Source organism: Mytilus edulis, chromosome 4, assembly GCF_963676685.1.
Source record: "Mytilus edulis chromosome 4, xbMytEdul2.2, whole genome shotgun sequence".
Classification (NCBI taxonomy): domain Eukaryota; kingdom Metazoa; phylum Mollusca; class Bivalvia; order Mytilida; family Mytilidae; genus Mytilus; species Mytilus edulis.
Genome location: NC_092347.1, coordinates 53,871,429 through 53,889,350, shown reverse-complemented (window position 1 = coordinate 53,889,350; position 17,922 = coordinate 53,871,429). Strand labels below are relative to the sequence as shown.

The window sequence follows — 17,922 nt, the reverse complement described above, 5'->3', positions numbered from 1 at the left end:
CAAACGCATAGAAGATTAGGGTAGAATATTTATTGGAAAATAAAAAATGGCAGAGACCGAAAATTTGTTGGTGACTGATGGTACTAATATGGAAAATATCAGACATCGGGTTCAAAGAAAAATTGCTGGGGCTTATTTAGAAGTTATAGACCCAGGTTAATTTTATTTAGGGTGCTTTAATTTCAATTCTTAAATGTTTAAATCCCTTTGAATTGTTTAACAATAATTAAATCATAACAAAAAATATTCAACAGTGACTCTTCTTCTTGTGGCTCATAAGTCATAAAGCTTTATTTCGAGTCGGTATAAGCATAGCAATTACATGTATAAGTATATCCTGACAAGAAAACAGCGGAATGTTACAATATATATTGAGTCATGCACACAAAATTAAACATGATAATTGATATGGCAAATTATAGATGATCCGGGTATGCAACTTTTTGTCCAGTTACGTTTATTACCTGTTCCTGTTAGCTTACAACAAGGCCAGGGGTAACATGAATGACTGAATAACACTGTTATTATCCGAATAACACTTGTAATGACCGAATAACACTTGAAATTTAAATATTAGCACATACATGTACAGTACGGTTAAAGACTTATTTTTATGGATGTCTTAATCCGTCTAGATGTCAGACTGGTCGGACAGTTGTCCCAGTGTAATAAACACCTGCTGTGATATTAACCTGTGCAATATCCAAGTGGAAGGTCGTAAATCAATCTGTTCCAGCTTGATTAGAATTAAATTTTACCTGTACAGATATATTAGTATTTATGGAGGATAGATAAATGTAAAATATTGTTTTGTATTCAAAGAGAAAGAATTCAAATTCAAATTAAATATCATGAATTTGGGATTTTTTTTTATAACTTGAAAATGAAATAAAGACGATTTTAACAATATATTGTGTTGCCAATTATTGTAATAGTTTTGTGCTAATAAACTATTTTGTATTTGTATACCGTAAATATTTCATCTAATTCAAAATTATAACAACCAGGACTGTTTTCAGTCGAAGTTTAAATCAAATTGTTGAGACATCAATCCCGTAAATTATAAGAGTTTTCGTTGATGGTTATAGTATTTCCCCCTTTTAACGTCCTGTTCTTTTATATGTTATTATTAGAAACACAATTCTAAAAATAAGGCCAACATATCGTATTTATAAAATATGTATAGGCATTGTGAATAAACTGTTATATTTTCCTTTTGATACAACTTTCCCTGTTGGAGCCTCTACATCTATTCACACCTGTCAATCATTTGTCGCAAGTAAAACAATTTGGTCGTGCTTTATATTTTGACATATTTCCCGTTAGTCTCTTTGAAACAATTCATTTTGTTTAAACAATATTTATCATATTTCGATCCCATTTTTAGCTCACCTGGCCCAAAGGGCCAAGTGAGCTTTTCTCATCACTTGGCGTCCGGCGTCGTTAACTTTTACAAAAATCTTCTCCTCTGAAACTGCTAGGCCAAATTTAACCAAACATTGGCCAAAATCATTATTAGGGTATCTAGTTTAAAAAATGTGTCCGGTGACTCGCCCAACCAACCAAGATGGCCGCCATGGCTAAAAATAGAACATAGGGTTAAAAATCAGTTTATGCCTTATCACTCAAAAACCAAAGCATTTAGAGCAAATCTGACATGGGTAAAATTGTTTATCAGGTCAAGATCTATCTGCCCTGAAATTTTGAGATGAATCGGACAACCCGTTGATAGGTAGCTGCCCCTGAATTGGTAATTTTAAGGAAATTTTGCTGTTTTTGGTTATCTTGAATATTATTATAGATAGAGATAAACTGTAAACAGCAAAAATGTTCAGCAAAGTAAGATCTACAAAAAGGTCAACATGACCAAAATGGTCTGTTGACCCCTTTAGGAGTTATTGACCTTTATAGTCAATTTTTAACCATTTTTCGTAAATCTTAGTTATCTTTTACAAAAATCTTCTCCTCTGAAACTAATGGGCCAAATTAAACCAAACTTGGCCACATCATCATTCGGGTATTTACCACTATTTAGTTTAAAAATTGTGTCAGGTGACCTGGCCAACCAACCAAGATGGCTGCCATGGCTAAAAATAGAACATAGGGGTAAAATGCAGTTTTTGGTTTATCACTCAAAAACCAAAGCATTTAGAGCAAATCTGACATGTGGAAAAATTGTTTAACAGGTCAAGATCTATCTGCAACAACAAAAGAGGGTTTTTTACGACATCAGCTGGCTATACAACCCTGGCACAATCAACTGAATTTTGCAGAAATCATTAATAGGATAGATTGCCCTTATATGATAATTTTTTATTACCTTTTTGGTTTTTTTGGCAAAGAGGGAGCGGGGGGGTTGCGCAACAACAAAACAACTTCACAACTTTCTCATTACTTTGCATTTCTCGTTAGATAAATTTTACAAAATTCTCCCCTGAAACAACTGTCAAATTAAAACAAACTTGGTTTAAATCACCACTAGGATATCCAGGGACCACTGTGTATGATTACCCTGCCTGCCCACATGGCTGAAATAAAACATAGGTTTCAAACGCACTTTTTAGTATTATATCTCTGAAATTAAAGACAGTACAACAGTTGCATTTATCATGCATCAATTGTAAATAAAAATATCAGGTGAGCGACACAGGGTCCTTAGACCCTCTAGTTTTATTTTAAACAAATTGTTGACACTCGTTGTATTATAACAAAGATATTGCTTTTCTATTTTCATGTCTGAAATTTTCATGAAAATCTCCGGCGTTTTTGTTATAAATATATATTTTACGAATTGTGTCATGACGGCTTGCACAAAGTTGATGGCAACTGTAAAATGGGCTTTTTAAATAGTTCTAAACAATGGTGTTTAAAATATTTTTGAATAAAAATAAGAATAAGAATTTTTTTATGATAAAATAATAAATGCATGCCATTAAAATCCACATTAATAGTAAGCTAAATTAAAATTTAATCTATACAGCATGAAACGGACATATAGAAAACGGCAAAAATACGGTGTAACTTGTAACATTAAATAAGCATAAATTAGAGTTTTTGACCTAAAACTTATACAAATTCAACATATTTCCCTGCATTTTCGTATTACAGAATTGTTCGGATTCGGACTCGGACATCACACGAAATTCATCGAAAAAAAATCAAAAACGATCATGGTAGATAAGTTTGGAATTATCTTCGTTATGTGTAAGAAGTAGTAATTTGGAAGGACTAATAATCGGATTGGAAGAATCGGCAAGAAAAAATATGTAATTGCAATTTTTTTTATTTCAAAATGACTTGGTATTCAAAATGTGCATAACCAGAGGTTTAAGATAATCTGCAAAATATGAATGATTTGATAGTCTCGACTGAACACCTGAACTTTTTTAATGTCCAGCTATTATGTTACAATCTAAAGAAATGACGTTTTAACCCTATTTTCTGCTTGCCGCTTACATCATATCAGAAGTTTCATTAGTACAAAATATATTTTATTAAAATAAACTGTTTCTTAATTTAAAGAGAAATGTATATACTTTCCTAAGTTACAAAGCTGTTTTGTGTTTTCACCTGACGATAATTATTAATTAGATAAGGTATTAAAAAATTTCAAACAAAAGAATGACAATCAACCACTTTTAACTTTATTGATATTGTTATTAAGACAATAAAATTTTAATACCCAAGCTCACCTATTGTTTGTTAAAAAAAATGGAAGTGGTGATTAACACCTGTAAAAACATTAATTGATGTGTCAATTATGTCCCAACAGACAATAAAACTATACTTAATTAATTTTTCCTTATTTGTTCAGGTTTTAGGTTAATTAGGCAGTTGGTTAAAATTTGTAGAAAAAAAATAAAGTTAACTTATATCTTTAGAGAAAGGACATGCACTTGTCTGTAATAGCTATTTTATCAAATTACACATGTTACACTGTATACGTACTTGTCTATAAACTCTTTTAATTAAGATGAATAATTTAAGGCTTTAAAAAAAATCACCAAGTCCAAAATTAGCTTTTTTGTGAGGATAAAAAAATTATAAAAAAAACTTTGATATTGCAATATACAATGTAATCTAAAGTAATCATGATTACTTTAAAGAAAAGTAATCTTATGTAATCGATTACATATGAAAAAGGGTGTAATTGTAATGTAATCGATTACATTTTATTAGCAAAGTAATTGTAATTTAATCGATTACATTTTAAAGTAATCGACCCCATCCCTGCCGCAAACACGATTGGGTGCGAATGGACCCGGATTCCATTCATATTTGCCCCTTTCACATTTGAGCCCCACATTGTGTGCACCCTTTTCATTGGTTTCTTTTTGAATAATGACTCCTTTTGACAGTTCTTTAGACATGTGTAAAACATTTTTTTTTATTTTAAAGTGAAATTATACATCAGACCTGGTACTATTTTTTTTTACTTGAAGAAGTAATATTACTATAATACTCATAAAAGTAATATAAATATACTCATATAAGTAAATTTTTAGGATACTTATAAGTATAGGTAAAAAAAATTGGCTTAGTAAGGTTACTTAGACCTTCAGATTTTTTACTTATATACATGTACATGTAAGTGAAAAGTCATCCTATCTTCTTTTCTTAAATTCTTAGGAATTATTTGCTCTAATAGAATTTTAAATTGTCTGCCCTTTGCAGACGTCTTTATTAATCATTTAAGTCTAATTTCATGGACAATGAAAATCACATTTGTCTTTTATCTTCAGAACACTGCTGATTTACAAAGCCCCAAGGAGCAATTTTTGAAGTCCTTGCACAATACTTATAAGAATATTAAGATCTTTGCACAATCAGTTTCTTTGATGAATTGAGTTCTAATAAAAAATTATTAGCTAACCTGGGAAAAATCATTAAAAGCATGTTTTTACATTTCGAAACTTGAGAATATTTGTGGGATTGTAAAAAAAAATCACTTACAAGTGATTTTTTGAGAAAATTAAGGGGAGATTATTCAAACTTTATAATTAACTTATGTACATGTACAAAATGAAAGTATGTTTTTTTTACATCTTCAATTAGTACCCCTGACTGTTATATCTTAAGTGCAAATATATAATAATGAATAATAGAGATGTGCCATTTGGTACAAAGGGAAACTTCGTTCTAAGCAATAATGTGTTTTATTGCATTTTATTGAAAATGGGGATTTTGTGGCAAATAAACCCAATTATTTTTCAGAAAATACATGGACCTTATTGCAAATATCTTTGTTTTAAAGTTTTAAACATAGATGTGCTAGTGTTTGTTTGTTGTTTACAAATAGTCTTAAACACTCTAAAAAAAAACTTGTGCTAAATTATTTAAGTTGAGCACATCCTACAAGCTGTACTTGAATTGGGCCATATTTATATTTATTTTAACCAATACATTTTTGTATCTTATTTTATAAACTTGTTATAATGAAATCATTGCTACACATGTAACACTTTATTCAAGAACCAACCCTTTATCTATCTAGCTCTTAATTGTCAAATATAAATTGAGAATGGAAATGGGGAATGTGTCAAAGAGACAACAACCCGACCAAAGAGCAGAAAACAACTGAAGGCCACCAATGGGTCTTCAACACAGTGTGAAACTCCAGCACATGGAGGCCTGCTTCAGCTGGCCCATTAACAAAATTGTGTACTAGTTCAGTGACAATGGTTGTCATTCTAAACTCCACAATATATAAATGAACTAAAATTAGAATACAAGGGGAAAGGCTGTGGATTTTCTATAAAATTTCCATATGTTTAACATTGAAACAAAAAAAGGGTACATACATTTTCATTTAATCCTTAATTTTTATACGACCTCAAAAATTGTCGTCCGAAGACATTTGGTTTTGGCTCTATAACTTTAGTTTAAGTAAATAGAAATCTACGAAATTTAAACACAAGGTTTATGACTATAAAAGGAAGGTTGGGATTGATTTTGGGAGTTTTGGTCTGGTAGATTAATCAATGAATGATAGATTTCTTTTAGAAGAAATTTAAAGGTCTGAGTGAATAAACTATACAGAGAACAATATACAATTATGGCCCGTTGAAGAGGTGAATATCCAAAATTGTCAACACGAGAAGGTTATTTCATTGAGGGCGCAGCCCGAAGAGAAATAACTTTTCAGGGTTGACAATTTTGGATATTCATCGATTCTAAGGGGCCACAATTGTTTTATTATACCGAACTAACAGTGGAAGTGCATTTCGAACACAGACTGACGTTTGAAAATACATTTGTGTTCGATTTTCTCGAATATACAACAAAAGTAGAATCTTTTTGTAAGATGGTGATGGCCCTGAAAAGGACCGTTTATAAGTGACATCATCGGCTGCTGCCACTCTCAGCTCTATTTATGTCCAATGCCGTATTTCCTGGTCTCTCGATGGGCTTCCAGTGTAACGTGAAGGCTGCCATTTTGTTTATTTACGTTTGTGACGTGATTTTTATTGGAGGTAACTCAAGTACAAATAAACAAACTCAAAAGGTTATTCACCGGTGAATAATAGGGTTATTCACCGCGGGTGTAAATTCTTTAGGGTTATTCGTCCTTCCTTGAATTGAATGAAAATTAACTGAATTATTCCATGTCACGTGATTACGTTTCACCCAATAGAATTGTTTGAAATATACATAAGGTATAATAATACCTGTTGTATTTGTTCAATGGGACAATAGAACTGCCAAAAGTTTAAATGGACAGGTAGTTATCAGGTGAATCTATGAAAAGGTTCAATTGGGTTCGCAATAATTACACTGGAACAACTGTTGGACCAGTCTGACATCTAGATGGATTAAGGCATCCATAATAATAAATCTCTATCTGTACTGTACATTTTAAATTGAATTTTAATTGATCTAACGACTTTCTTTTCCTTTTTGATATAAACAAAATCTTTTTAAATTTTTGCTAGATAAGGATATATATATATCAGTATATACATGTATATATATGTCGTGTACAAGTTGCAATTTTGTACAGGTTATAACATGTACAAAAATATTGTACATGTTATAACTTGTATAATGCAAAAATACAAGTTATAACATGTACAAAAGTACATCATACATGTTATAACCTGTACAAAATATTGCTTAAAAATGGTTTTAACTTGTACGAAATTTAAAATCAATCTTAATGAAGTAAAATATACATTTAAATTCACCAATGCATAAAGAACAACAATAAATAGGCCAGAAAGTGTCTTTTTCTGTAGAGGACAATGATCACAAAGTTTCAGAAATATATGGTTCATGACTTATGTTGGCAAAATGTGTTTTCATGTAATTGTATGTTTTATGCAGTCCATCATGGCTAAGATAAGTGTGAAACTATTTACTAAAAGCTTGCATTCCTCAATGACAATTACATTATATACTAGTAACTAAATTCTTCCAAAAAAATTAAGAACGATTCCTTATAATTTTGGGAAATACTCCTCCCTCTCGACTTTATAGCTAAAACAAAGTCTTATATGCTTACTCTGTAAAAGCAATAGAGCTGAAATAGTTTTCATTGTACCACGCTTCATTATCGATATCTTTGGATCTACTCTTCAACATTTTTGGCCTTCAGCATGACTTATGTAAATTTATAACTCAATTTTTGTTTATTAACTATAAGATCATTGCATGAGGCGAATTTCATTTTGATGTTTTTAATATATATCCTCTACTATGAAAGCATGAATTTGTGGCCTTTAGATGTTGTCTGCTCCATGAGCGGATTGTTGTCTTTTAGACACATACCCCATTTCAATTCCAAAAATAGTTGTAGACATATCTATCCTGTATATCCTCTTATGTCTTTTAGTGTCAACTAGAATGAATTTAAAGTATTTTACTATTGCCTTCAAAGTGGACACTCACAATTATAATTCATCAAATAAAGATATGTCCATAGATAGTCATAAGAGGATCATAAGGCATGTTCTAAGATATATCTTATGACAGGTTTTAGGTAATGATTCGTAATACCGACCCCTGGACATTAACTGTATCAAAAAAGGACAAAACACACTAACATGAAAGAATAATAAAAAAGTTATGAAAATGTTTTTGAGGTCAATATCATCTGTTGCGGTAATAGAAAAATATCCTTTTTCGATTTTGTACAAGTTAAAACCATTTTTAAGCAATATTTTGTACAGGTTATAACATGTATGAGGTACTTTTGTACATGTTATAACTTGTATTTTTGCATTATACAAGTTATAACATGTATAATATTTTTGTACATGTTACAACCTGTACAAAATCGCAACTTGTACACAACATATATATTGTCTAAAAATAGCAACAATCAACATTCAATCTATTTAAGCGTGGATCAGTTTGTGAAAATAAACTGATACAGTTACTGAATTAAAATTATATAAATGTCTAAGAATATAACTTAAACACACTAATTAATACATTAAAAAGTTCTATTAGATGTTAAATAGAACTACGCAATATTTCGCTAAACAAATTAGCTAAGGCCCTTATTTGGCCCAAAAATTACTGCAAATATAGAAGTTATCATACATACTCCTAAATTATTGAAAACTTGATTAAGGTTCAAGCTTTTCAGATAAACAAAAACAAATTTGACACTGAACAAGTTACCATGGCAACAAATCATGACTTAATTTGCATATTTTGTAAAATTTTCCTTGTTTTTATACGACCGCAAAAATTTTAATTTTTCGTCGTATATATTGCTATCACGTTGGCGTCGTCCGAATACTTTTAGTTTTGGCACTCTAACTTTAGTAAAAGTGAATAGAAATCAATGAAATTTTGACACAAGGTTTATGACCACAAAAGGAAGGTTGGGATTGATTTTGGGAGTTTTGGTCCCAACATTTTAGGAATTGGGGGCCAAAAAGAGCCCAAATGAGCATTTTCTTGGTTTTCGCACTATAACTTTAGTTTAAGTGAATAGAAATCTATAAAATTTTGACACAAGGTTTATGACCACAAAAGGAAGGTTGGGATTGATTTTGGGAGTTTTGGTTCCAACAGTTTAGGAATTAGGGGCCAAAAAAGGGCCCAAATAAGCATTATTCTTGGTTTTCGCACAATAACTTAAGTATAAGTAAATAGAAATCTATGAAATTTAAACACAAGGTTTATGACCATAAAAGGAAGGTTGGGTTTGATTTTGGGAGTTGTGGTCCCAACAGTTTAGGAATAAGGGGCACAAAGGGTCCAAAATTGAACTTTGTTTGATTTCATCAAAAATTGAATAATTGGGGTTCTTTAATATGTTGAATCTAAACATGTACTTAGATTTTTGATTATTGGCCCAGTTTTCAAGTTGGTTCAAATCAGGATCCAAAATTATTATATTAAGTATTGTGCAAAAGCAAGAAATTTTCAATTGCACAGTATTCAGCAATAGCAAGAAATCTTCAATTGCACAGTATTGTGCAATAGCAAGAAATTTTCAATTGCTCAGTATTGCGCAATAGCAAGAAATCTTCAATTGCACAGTATTGTGCAATAGCAAATATTTTCAATTGCACAATATTGCGCAATAGCCAGAAATATCTAATTGCACAATATTGTGCAATAGCAAGAAATTTTCAATTGATTGGAGTTATCTTTCTTTGTCCAGAATAGTAGTTGAGTCAACTTAAATCATTGTTTTATACCATTACAATGTATATTCACTTTTACTACCAACTGATAAATTAAAACAATCTTTACCATTCAGTGATAACAAACACCTTTACATTTTAATATTTTATGATGTATTTAAATGAGTAGTTATTGTTGCAAACTCCATTAGAAATTTGAATTGAGATCAGTTTTGGAAAAAGGGAAAGGGGGATTTGAAAAAAAATGGGGGGGGGGGGGAGGGGGGGGTTAAATTTTTCAGATTTCATAAATAAAAAGAAAATTTCTTCAAACATTTTTTTGAGAGGATTAATATTCAACAGTATAGTGAATTGCTCAAAGGCAAAAAAAAAAAAATTAAGTTCATTAGACCACATTCATTCTGTGTCAGAAACCTATGCTGTGTCAACTATTTAATCACAATCAAAATTTAGAGCTGTATCCAGCTTGAATGTTGTGTCCATACTTGCCCCAACCGTTCTGGGTTCAACCTCTGCGGTCGTATAAAGCTGCGCCCTGTGGAGCATCTGGTTTCATCAAATTTTTTAAGTATATTTTAGATTGAAAAAGTATGTGCGCACCCAAGAAACAACTTTATATTTGGTGAGATAATGTCAATAGTTATAATAAGGATTCTGTTAAATTATTTTGTTGTTTCTTGGCTGCGCACGATGTTTCCACAACAGAAATAAAGATAGAAAACTGCATAAATTCTGTATTTTCATTGTTTTTGTGAAAACAGTACATATTATGACGTAATTGTGATGTCATCAGATAAAAATCTTGATGATTTTCCTTTATATTTCTTTACCATATGCATTTCAAAACATTATGTGCCAATTTGAAACATTTATTACATCTTTTATTTTCTTGGGCCAAAACCAGGCCTTAAAGCCCCTACTCCTTTATGTTTTTAACGTCTATGATTATCAAAATAATAAATTAAAGTATATTACCCTGGCTGTTGACTATGTGAAGACATATGACTCAATTAAGTCGTGCATTTATTTATTTTAGATGCTCTAGACAAAGAGAAGCCTAATGAAAAATATACTTTGAGTCAGAATATGGACAGTAAGACACAGCAAAAGTTTGAGAAAAAGTTTGAAAAATACAGAACTAAAGACTATCCATACAGCATACAGAATATTTTATGGTTCATAGGTTCTATTGCATTGTTTTACTACACAGATTTCTATGTTGCCGTGAGGTATGATCCCAGGGTAAACAGGTACGCATAAAATATACTATAAACCATCTAATTTTCATAGATACTTTATGTCATGTTTGGCCTTTTGTAACCCACCTCACAGTGATATAATTTAGCAATGTATAAGTTTGCTTGACACAGTTTAATAAAGAAACTTCAAATATTCCAGTTTTACATTTTTGCGACATTATATTCAGGGTTCTCACTAGGGATTTTATAAGGCAAGTCAAGGGACTCATCATTTTTAGCCCAACAGTAAAAAGAAGGTACTTTTTTGCAATTTAATTTATTAATTTAGTCCTTATGACCTAGTAGAGCTATGAAGTGTCAATAAATTCAGATAACTTTTAAACTTTTGATATTAAATGATGATGTGTCACTATGTGTATTCATTTTATACGAACTTTTCAATCTTGATGCATCTTTGGACTAACCATTTCGAGATTGATTGTCATGAGTCCAACCCTCATGGATTTGCCTTAGCTTAGTGAGAACCCTGTATTTGCACTGAACACTATATTTTTATTTTCAAAAATATAAAAATCCCTCGTAAGAATATGATCTATACGAACATGCAAGTTGCTTAATGGATGTGTATATATTTTCTTAAGATATAAATGGATCTACATTGTGTCAAGTCTTGAGAAAATATAGGTCCTGCTATATAAGTTATGTCCAAAATTAAGCAGATTCCATATTTAAATATTATCTAACATATTGCAGATTTTATTTTGAAACTTTTCAGATATCTAATTCATTTTGTTTTGAATCAAAGGGATATCAATGTAAATTATATATATAGCTTAGATTAAATTGGTTAGATATCTAAATCACTGAATCCAGAGATTACCTTAGAGTTTCTTTTATAATTTTATAGATTATGGTTCAACATTGGTGCCATTTTGATTTTGATCAATATTGGAATAGCAGGATTCCTAATTGTTTATTTATCCTGGATTAAGAAAATGAGTTCTGATGATTGGGAAAAGACTTGTCCTGCAGCAATACCTATAGCTACAGGAGCTTTTATAATGGGAGGAGTGTGGTAAGAAGTCAACATAAATCATATCCTACAATATCATAAGTTGATGGGCAGTGACCCCTTGGGTCTGGAAAATGTCAGATTTGCAATTAATGAATTGCAATGAAAGCTTTTTGTCCTAAAATTAAACAGTAGTTTGGAATTAAAGGTCAAATTTTTTTTCTTTTTATAAAGAAATAATTTACCGGTAAGTCATCTCATTGAGATTTGGTTTACTATTAATAAATAATTTTGCACTTGTTATAGCCCTGCAACGAAGTTGTCGGTGCCATATAGTTTTACCCTTGTCCGTAATTCCTAAATTCTGAAATTCCGTAATGCCGTCATTCCGTCATTCCACAACAAACCATAATACAGAGTTTTTTTCTAAATGCCTTCAGATATTTGGCTGATTTTTGTATGTGAGTTTACCATGATGAGTTACAGATCAAGTTTAAGTTTCGTTCTGCTCCGCTAATTTTTACCAAAATTATGGGCTTTGATAAATTGTTGAAAATCACAGTTATACCGAGTTTTTTTCTAAATGCCTTCAGATATTTGGCAGATTTTTGGTATGTGAGTTAACCATGATGAGTGACAGATCAAGTTTAAGTTTCCTTCCGCTCCGCTAATTTTTACCGAAATTACGGGCTTTTGACTTTCAAAAATTCTTGAAAATACAGTTATAGAGACTTTTTTCTAAATGCTTTCAGATATTGGGATGGTTTTTGGCATGTGAGTTAAACAAGATGAGTTACAGATGAAGTTTAAGTTTCGTTCTGCTTCGCTAATTTTTGCTGTAATTTGGGGCTTTGGACTTTTATAAATATTTAAAAATCACAGTTATACGGATCTTTTTATACGACCGCAAAAAATTAAAAATTTTTTGGAAGGATATCGGTTTCATGTTTGCGTCGTCGTCGACCGAAGACATTTGGTTTTCGCACTCTATCTTTAGTAAAATTAAATAGAAATCTATGAAATTTAAGCACAAGGTTAATGACCATAAAAGTCCCAACAGTTTAGGAATTAATGGTCAAAAAGGGCCCATATAAGCATTTTTCTTGGTTTTCGCAGTATAACTTTAGTTTAAGTAAATAGAAATCTATGAAATTTTGACACAAGGCTTGTGACCACAAAAGGAAGGTTGGGATTGATTTTGGGAGTTTTGGTCCCAACGAATTAGGGGCAAAAAGGGGCCAAAATTAAACTTTGTTTGATTACATCAAAAAATGAATTATTCGGGTTCTTTGATATGCCAAATCTAACCGTGTATTCAGATTCTTGATTTTTGGTCCTGTTTTCAAATTGGTCTACATTAAGGTCCAAAGGGTCCAATAAATTAAACTTAGCTTAATTTTAACAAAAATTGAATATATGGGGTTTTTCAATATGCTGAATCGAACCATTTATTTAGATTTTTAAACCGGATTTTTGTGACAAAAAGGTCGATAAATGATTTGGGGATGTAGGGCGGGCGGGCGGGCGGCAATCAAATGTTGTCCGTGCATTAACTCATGAACCGTTAAACCAAAGCTTTTAAAATTTTAATATGTTGTTACTGACAACTAAATGAAGGTCAAGTTCAATAATGGCGATTTTGACTTTTACCGTTCAGGAGTTATGGTTCTTGAAAGATTGAAAAATGGAGTTTCCAGTCGTGTCCGTGCATTTACGCATGAACTGTTCTATCAAAGCTTCCCAAATTTTAATATGTTGTTACTGATGACAAAATGGAGGTCAAGTTCAATAATGACGATTTTGACTTTTACGGTTCAGGAGTTATGGTTCTTGAAAGATTGAAAAATGGAGTTTCCAGTCGTGTCCGTGCATTTACGCATGAACTGTTCTACCAAAGCTTCCCAAATTTTAATATATTGTTACTGATGACAAAATGGAGGTCAAGTAAAATAATAACGATTTTGACTTTTACTGTTCAGGAGTTATGGTTCTTGAAAGATTGAAAATGGTGTTTCCAGTCGTGTCCGTGCATTTTCTCATAAACCATTCAACCAAAGCTTTTGAAATTTTTATATGTTGTTACTGATGACAAAATAGAGGTCAAGTTTAATAATGACGATTTTGACTTTTACCGTTCAGGAGTTATGGTTCTTGAAAGATCGTAAAATGGTGTTTCCATTCACGTTGTTGCATTTACTAATGAACCATTCAATCTAAGCTTTTCAAATTTATGTTGATACTGACTACAAAATGGAGGTCAAATTTGATATTGACGATTTTCACTTTCAGCATTCATCAGTTATGGTTCTTGTGATATTGCCAGGACACAAATAAATGTTAATAAATCCGGTTTGCTGTCGTTCTGACAGCCTCTTGTTAATATTTTGGCCCGGTTATTAAATTGGTTCATCAAAAATTGAATTGTTGGGGTTCTATGATATGCTGAATCTAACCATGTATTTAGATTTTGAATATTGGACCATAATAGGTAAATGTCCAATTTAAATTTTTAAGTTTAAGTTTTTAGACCACATTCATTCTGTGTCAGAAACCTATGTTGTGTCAACTATTTAATCACAATCCAAATTCAGAGCTGTATCAAGCTTAAATGTTGTGTCCATACTTACACCAACTGTTCAGGGTTCGACCTCTACGGTCGTATAAAGCTGCGCCCTGTGGAGCATCTGGTTTCTAAATGCTTTCAGATATTGGGCTGATTTTTGGTATGTGAGCTAACCATGATGAGATACAGATCAAGTTTAAGTTGTGTTCTGCTCCGCTAATTTTTACCAAAATTAAGGGTTTGCAACTTTAAAAATTGTTGGAAATCACAGTTGTACAGACTTTTTAGCTCACCTGTCCCGAAGGGATAAGTGAGCTTATGCCATCACTTGGCGTCCATCGTCTGTCGTCGTCTGTCGTCGTAAACTATTTCTTGAATCTTCTCCTCTGAAACTACTGGGCCAAATACTTTCAAACTTTAACTGAATGTTCCTTAGGGTATCTAATTTATAAATTGTATCCGAAGTTTTGATCTATCAACAAACATGGTCGCCATTGCTAAAAATAGAACATAGGGGTCAAATGCAGTTTTTGGCTTATAACTAAAAAACCAAAGCATTTAGAGCAAATCTGACATGGGGTAATATTGTTTATCAGGTCAAGATCTATCTGCCCTGAAATTTTCAGATGAATCAGAACCCGTTGTTGGGTTGCTGCCCCTGAATTGGTAATTTTAAGGAAATTTTGCTGTTTTTGGTTATTATCTTGAATATTATTATAGATAGAGATAAACTGTAAACAGCAATAATGTTCAGCAAAGTAAGATCTACAAATAAGTCAACATGACCAAAATGGTCAGTTGACCGCTTTAGGAGTTATTGCCCTTTATAGTCAATTTTTAACCATTTTTCGTAAATCTTAGTAATCTTTTACAAAAATCTTCTCCTCTGAAACTACTGGGCCAAATACTTCCAAACTTTAATTGAATGTTCCTTAGGGTATCTAGTTTGTAAATTATATCCGAAGTTGTGATCTATCAACAAACATGGTCGCCATTGCTAAAAATAGAACATAGGGGTCAAATGCAGTTTTTGGCTTATAACTCAAAAACCAAAGCATTTAGAGCAAATCTGACATGGGGTAATATTGTTTATCAGGTCAAGATCTATCTGCCCTGAAATTTTCAGATGAATCAGACAACCTGTTGTTGGGTTACTGCCCCTGAATTGGTAATTTTAAAGAAATTTTGCTGTTTTTGGTTATTATCTTGAATATTATTATAGATAGAGATAAACTGTAAACAGCAATAATGTTCAGCAAAGTAAGATTTACAAATAAGTCAACATGACGGAAATGGTCTTTATAGTCAATTTTTAACCATTTTTCGTAAATCTTAGTAATCTTTTACAAAAATCTTCTCCTCTGAAACTACTGGGCCAAATACTTCCAAACTTTAACTGAATGTTCCTTAGGGTATCTAGTTTGTAAATTGTATCCGAAGTTATGATCTATCAACAAACATGGTCGCCATTGCTAAAAATAGAACATAGGGGTCAAATGCAGTTTTTGGCTTATAACTCAAAACCAAAGCATTTAGAGCAAATCTGACGTTGGGTAATAATGTTTATCAGGTCAAGATCTATCTGCCCTGAAATTTTCAGATGAATCAAACAACCTGTTGTTGGGTTGCTGCCCCTGAATTGATAATTTTAAAGAAATTTTGCTGTTTTTGTTTATTATCTTGAATATGATTATAGATAGAAATAAACTGTAAACAGCAATAATGTTCAGCAAAGTAAGATCTTCAATTAAGTCAATTTGACCAAAATTGTCAATTGACCCCTTAAGGAGTTATTGCCCTTTAAAACCTTTTTTCACAATTTGTTCATCATGTTGACTTGCTTTAAAAAATCTTCTCCTTTGAAACTGCTGTATCAATTTCAGCCAAACTTAGGCTAAATGAGTTTCAGAGTATCTAGTATAAATTTTATATTTTATTTCCTTGTATGTCAAGAAACATAGCTCCTATGGCTAAAATAGAACATAGGAGAAAATGATTATTTTTTTTGGCTTTCGAAGAAAATAGGACGATCCAAAAAACATTTAAATAAATTGAAAAGCCAAAATAATCATTGATGAGAGATTTAACCAAAAGAATTAAGGTGAGCGATTCAGGCTCTTGAGAGCCTCTTGTTTTCTATACGCCTCAAGATTTTGAGCTGATTTTTGATATGTGAGACTACCATCATGTTTGTGTCCACATGTGTTATTGAAATTGCAGATTTTTCAAATTTTTGAGACAGGGCCATTCGCGTCGCTTTGACACATCTAGTTTTTGTTTTGTCATCTTTTAGACCATGTAGAATGTTCCTTACAGTAGTTGGTAATTAATGAAGAAATTTCATAAATAATGGCAAATAATGTTCATTTTATCTGTATTTTTACAGGAGCTGTTGAAATTATTATTAGGAATTGAATTGAAAAATCAGTAATTACATTCTACTCAGAAAAGTATGGATGTCATTGTGTATAAGTTTACTAGATAGCTTCATTATAAGTTTGACAATATTTGATAAGTTGATATATGAATAAAGGTTATATATCTGGTAGTAAACATCAAGGAAACAGCATTCCACCAATAAACTCAAATAAAAAAGGATATGGTGAATATTTTATGACAATTTTTGTGACAAGATATAACCTATTGCATAAGCTGTTGGCAGTGTTGTAATTAAAGAATGAAAGTGATAAATGCTAGTGAGACAGCAGCACAACATCACACAGTTGAAACAAACATCTTAGGGTCAACATATTGTTTTCTATAATAAAGTAATAAGTATCACACTGTTCTATTTAACAAAGAGTATAAAAAAAATTATTTTCTCATTGTATTTTTCAGTGTAACAGTTGGATTGTGGCCAGTATGGAGTATTTTCACCCCATTTATGTTATTTACATTTTTCATGGGTTTTGTTGTGACGGTGGCAATGATACCAAATTTTTGATGAGCTGATAAACAGGCTACAGGAAGACACAGCATGACAACAGAAGTGTTAAAGATTTTATCCTTATTCTGTGTTGTTTTGATCAATTTTATCTTTTTATTTGTTAAAAATTGCATCAATTGATTAATTCACTGTAAATCAACTGCATGATTCCAGGATAATTTTTGTTTTAAAAATGTATTATTAGTACTTACTATTTAGACTTGGATATGAGGGTTTTACATAATGATAAAAGACAAAGTCTGTATTGATAAATATTTGGGATGGTTGTTTGTAAGTTTATTATTTTTTTTTGTTTGCTTTGGGGTAGTTAGACAGCAAGCCTTTATTTATTCCACTTGGCACTTTATAAATAAATAATGCAATGATATATATATGTACTGTGGATTCATTATTATTCGTTGGATACCAATTTTCGTGGATTTCACGGGTACAGTTGAACCACGAAATTAAATGTTCAACGAATGACAAATTTTCTTATGGCTTGTATGCAGACAATGGCAAAACCACGAAATCAAATATCTACGAACATGTAAGTTTTCCTCAATCCACGAAAAAATTAGTACCCACGAAAATAAATGAATCCACAGTACCTCTAATTC

At 31.5% G+C, this 17,922-nt stretch overlaps 1 protein-coding gene across 2 annotated transcripts; it reads left to right on the top strand.

Annotated features, from left to right (window-relative positions):
* Positions 1-18: 18 nt before the first annotated feature.
* LOC139521927 (transmembrane protein 128-like) lies at positions 19-17,469 on the top strand. Of its 2 annotated transcripts, none has more exons than XM_071315687.1 (4): positions 19-155; positions 10,639-10,852; positions 11,709-11,876; positions 17,215-17,469. In XM_071315687.1, exons 1-4 carry the CDS (start codon positions 47-49, stop codon positions 17,318-17,320), a joined length of 597 nt encoding a protein of 198 aa, XP_071171788.1. In that variant the 5' UTR covers positions 19-46; the 3' UTR covers positions 17,321-17,469. The 2 variants fall into 2 exon arrangements, with proteins under 2 accessions (XP_071171788.1, XP_071171789.1); XM_071315688.1 differs by having other exon boundaries at positions 33-80.
* Positions 17,470-17,922: the final 453 nt, after the last annotated feature.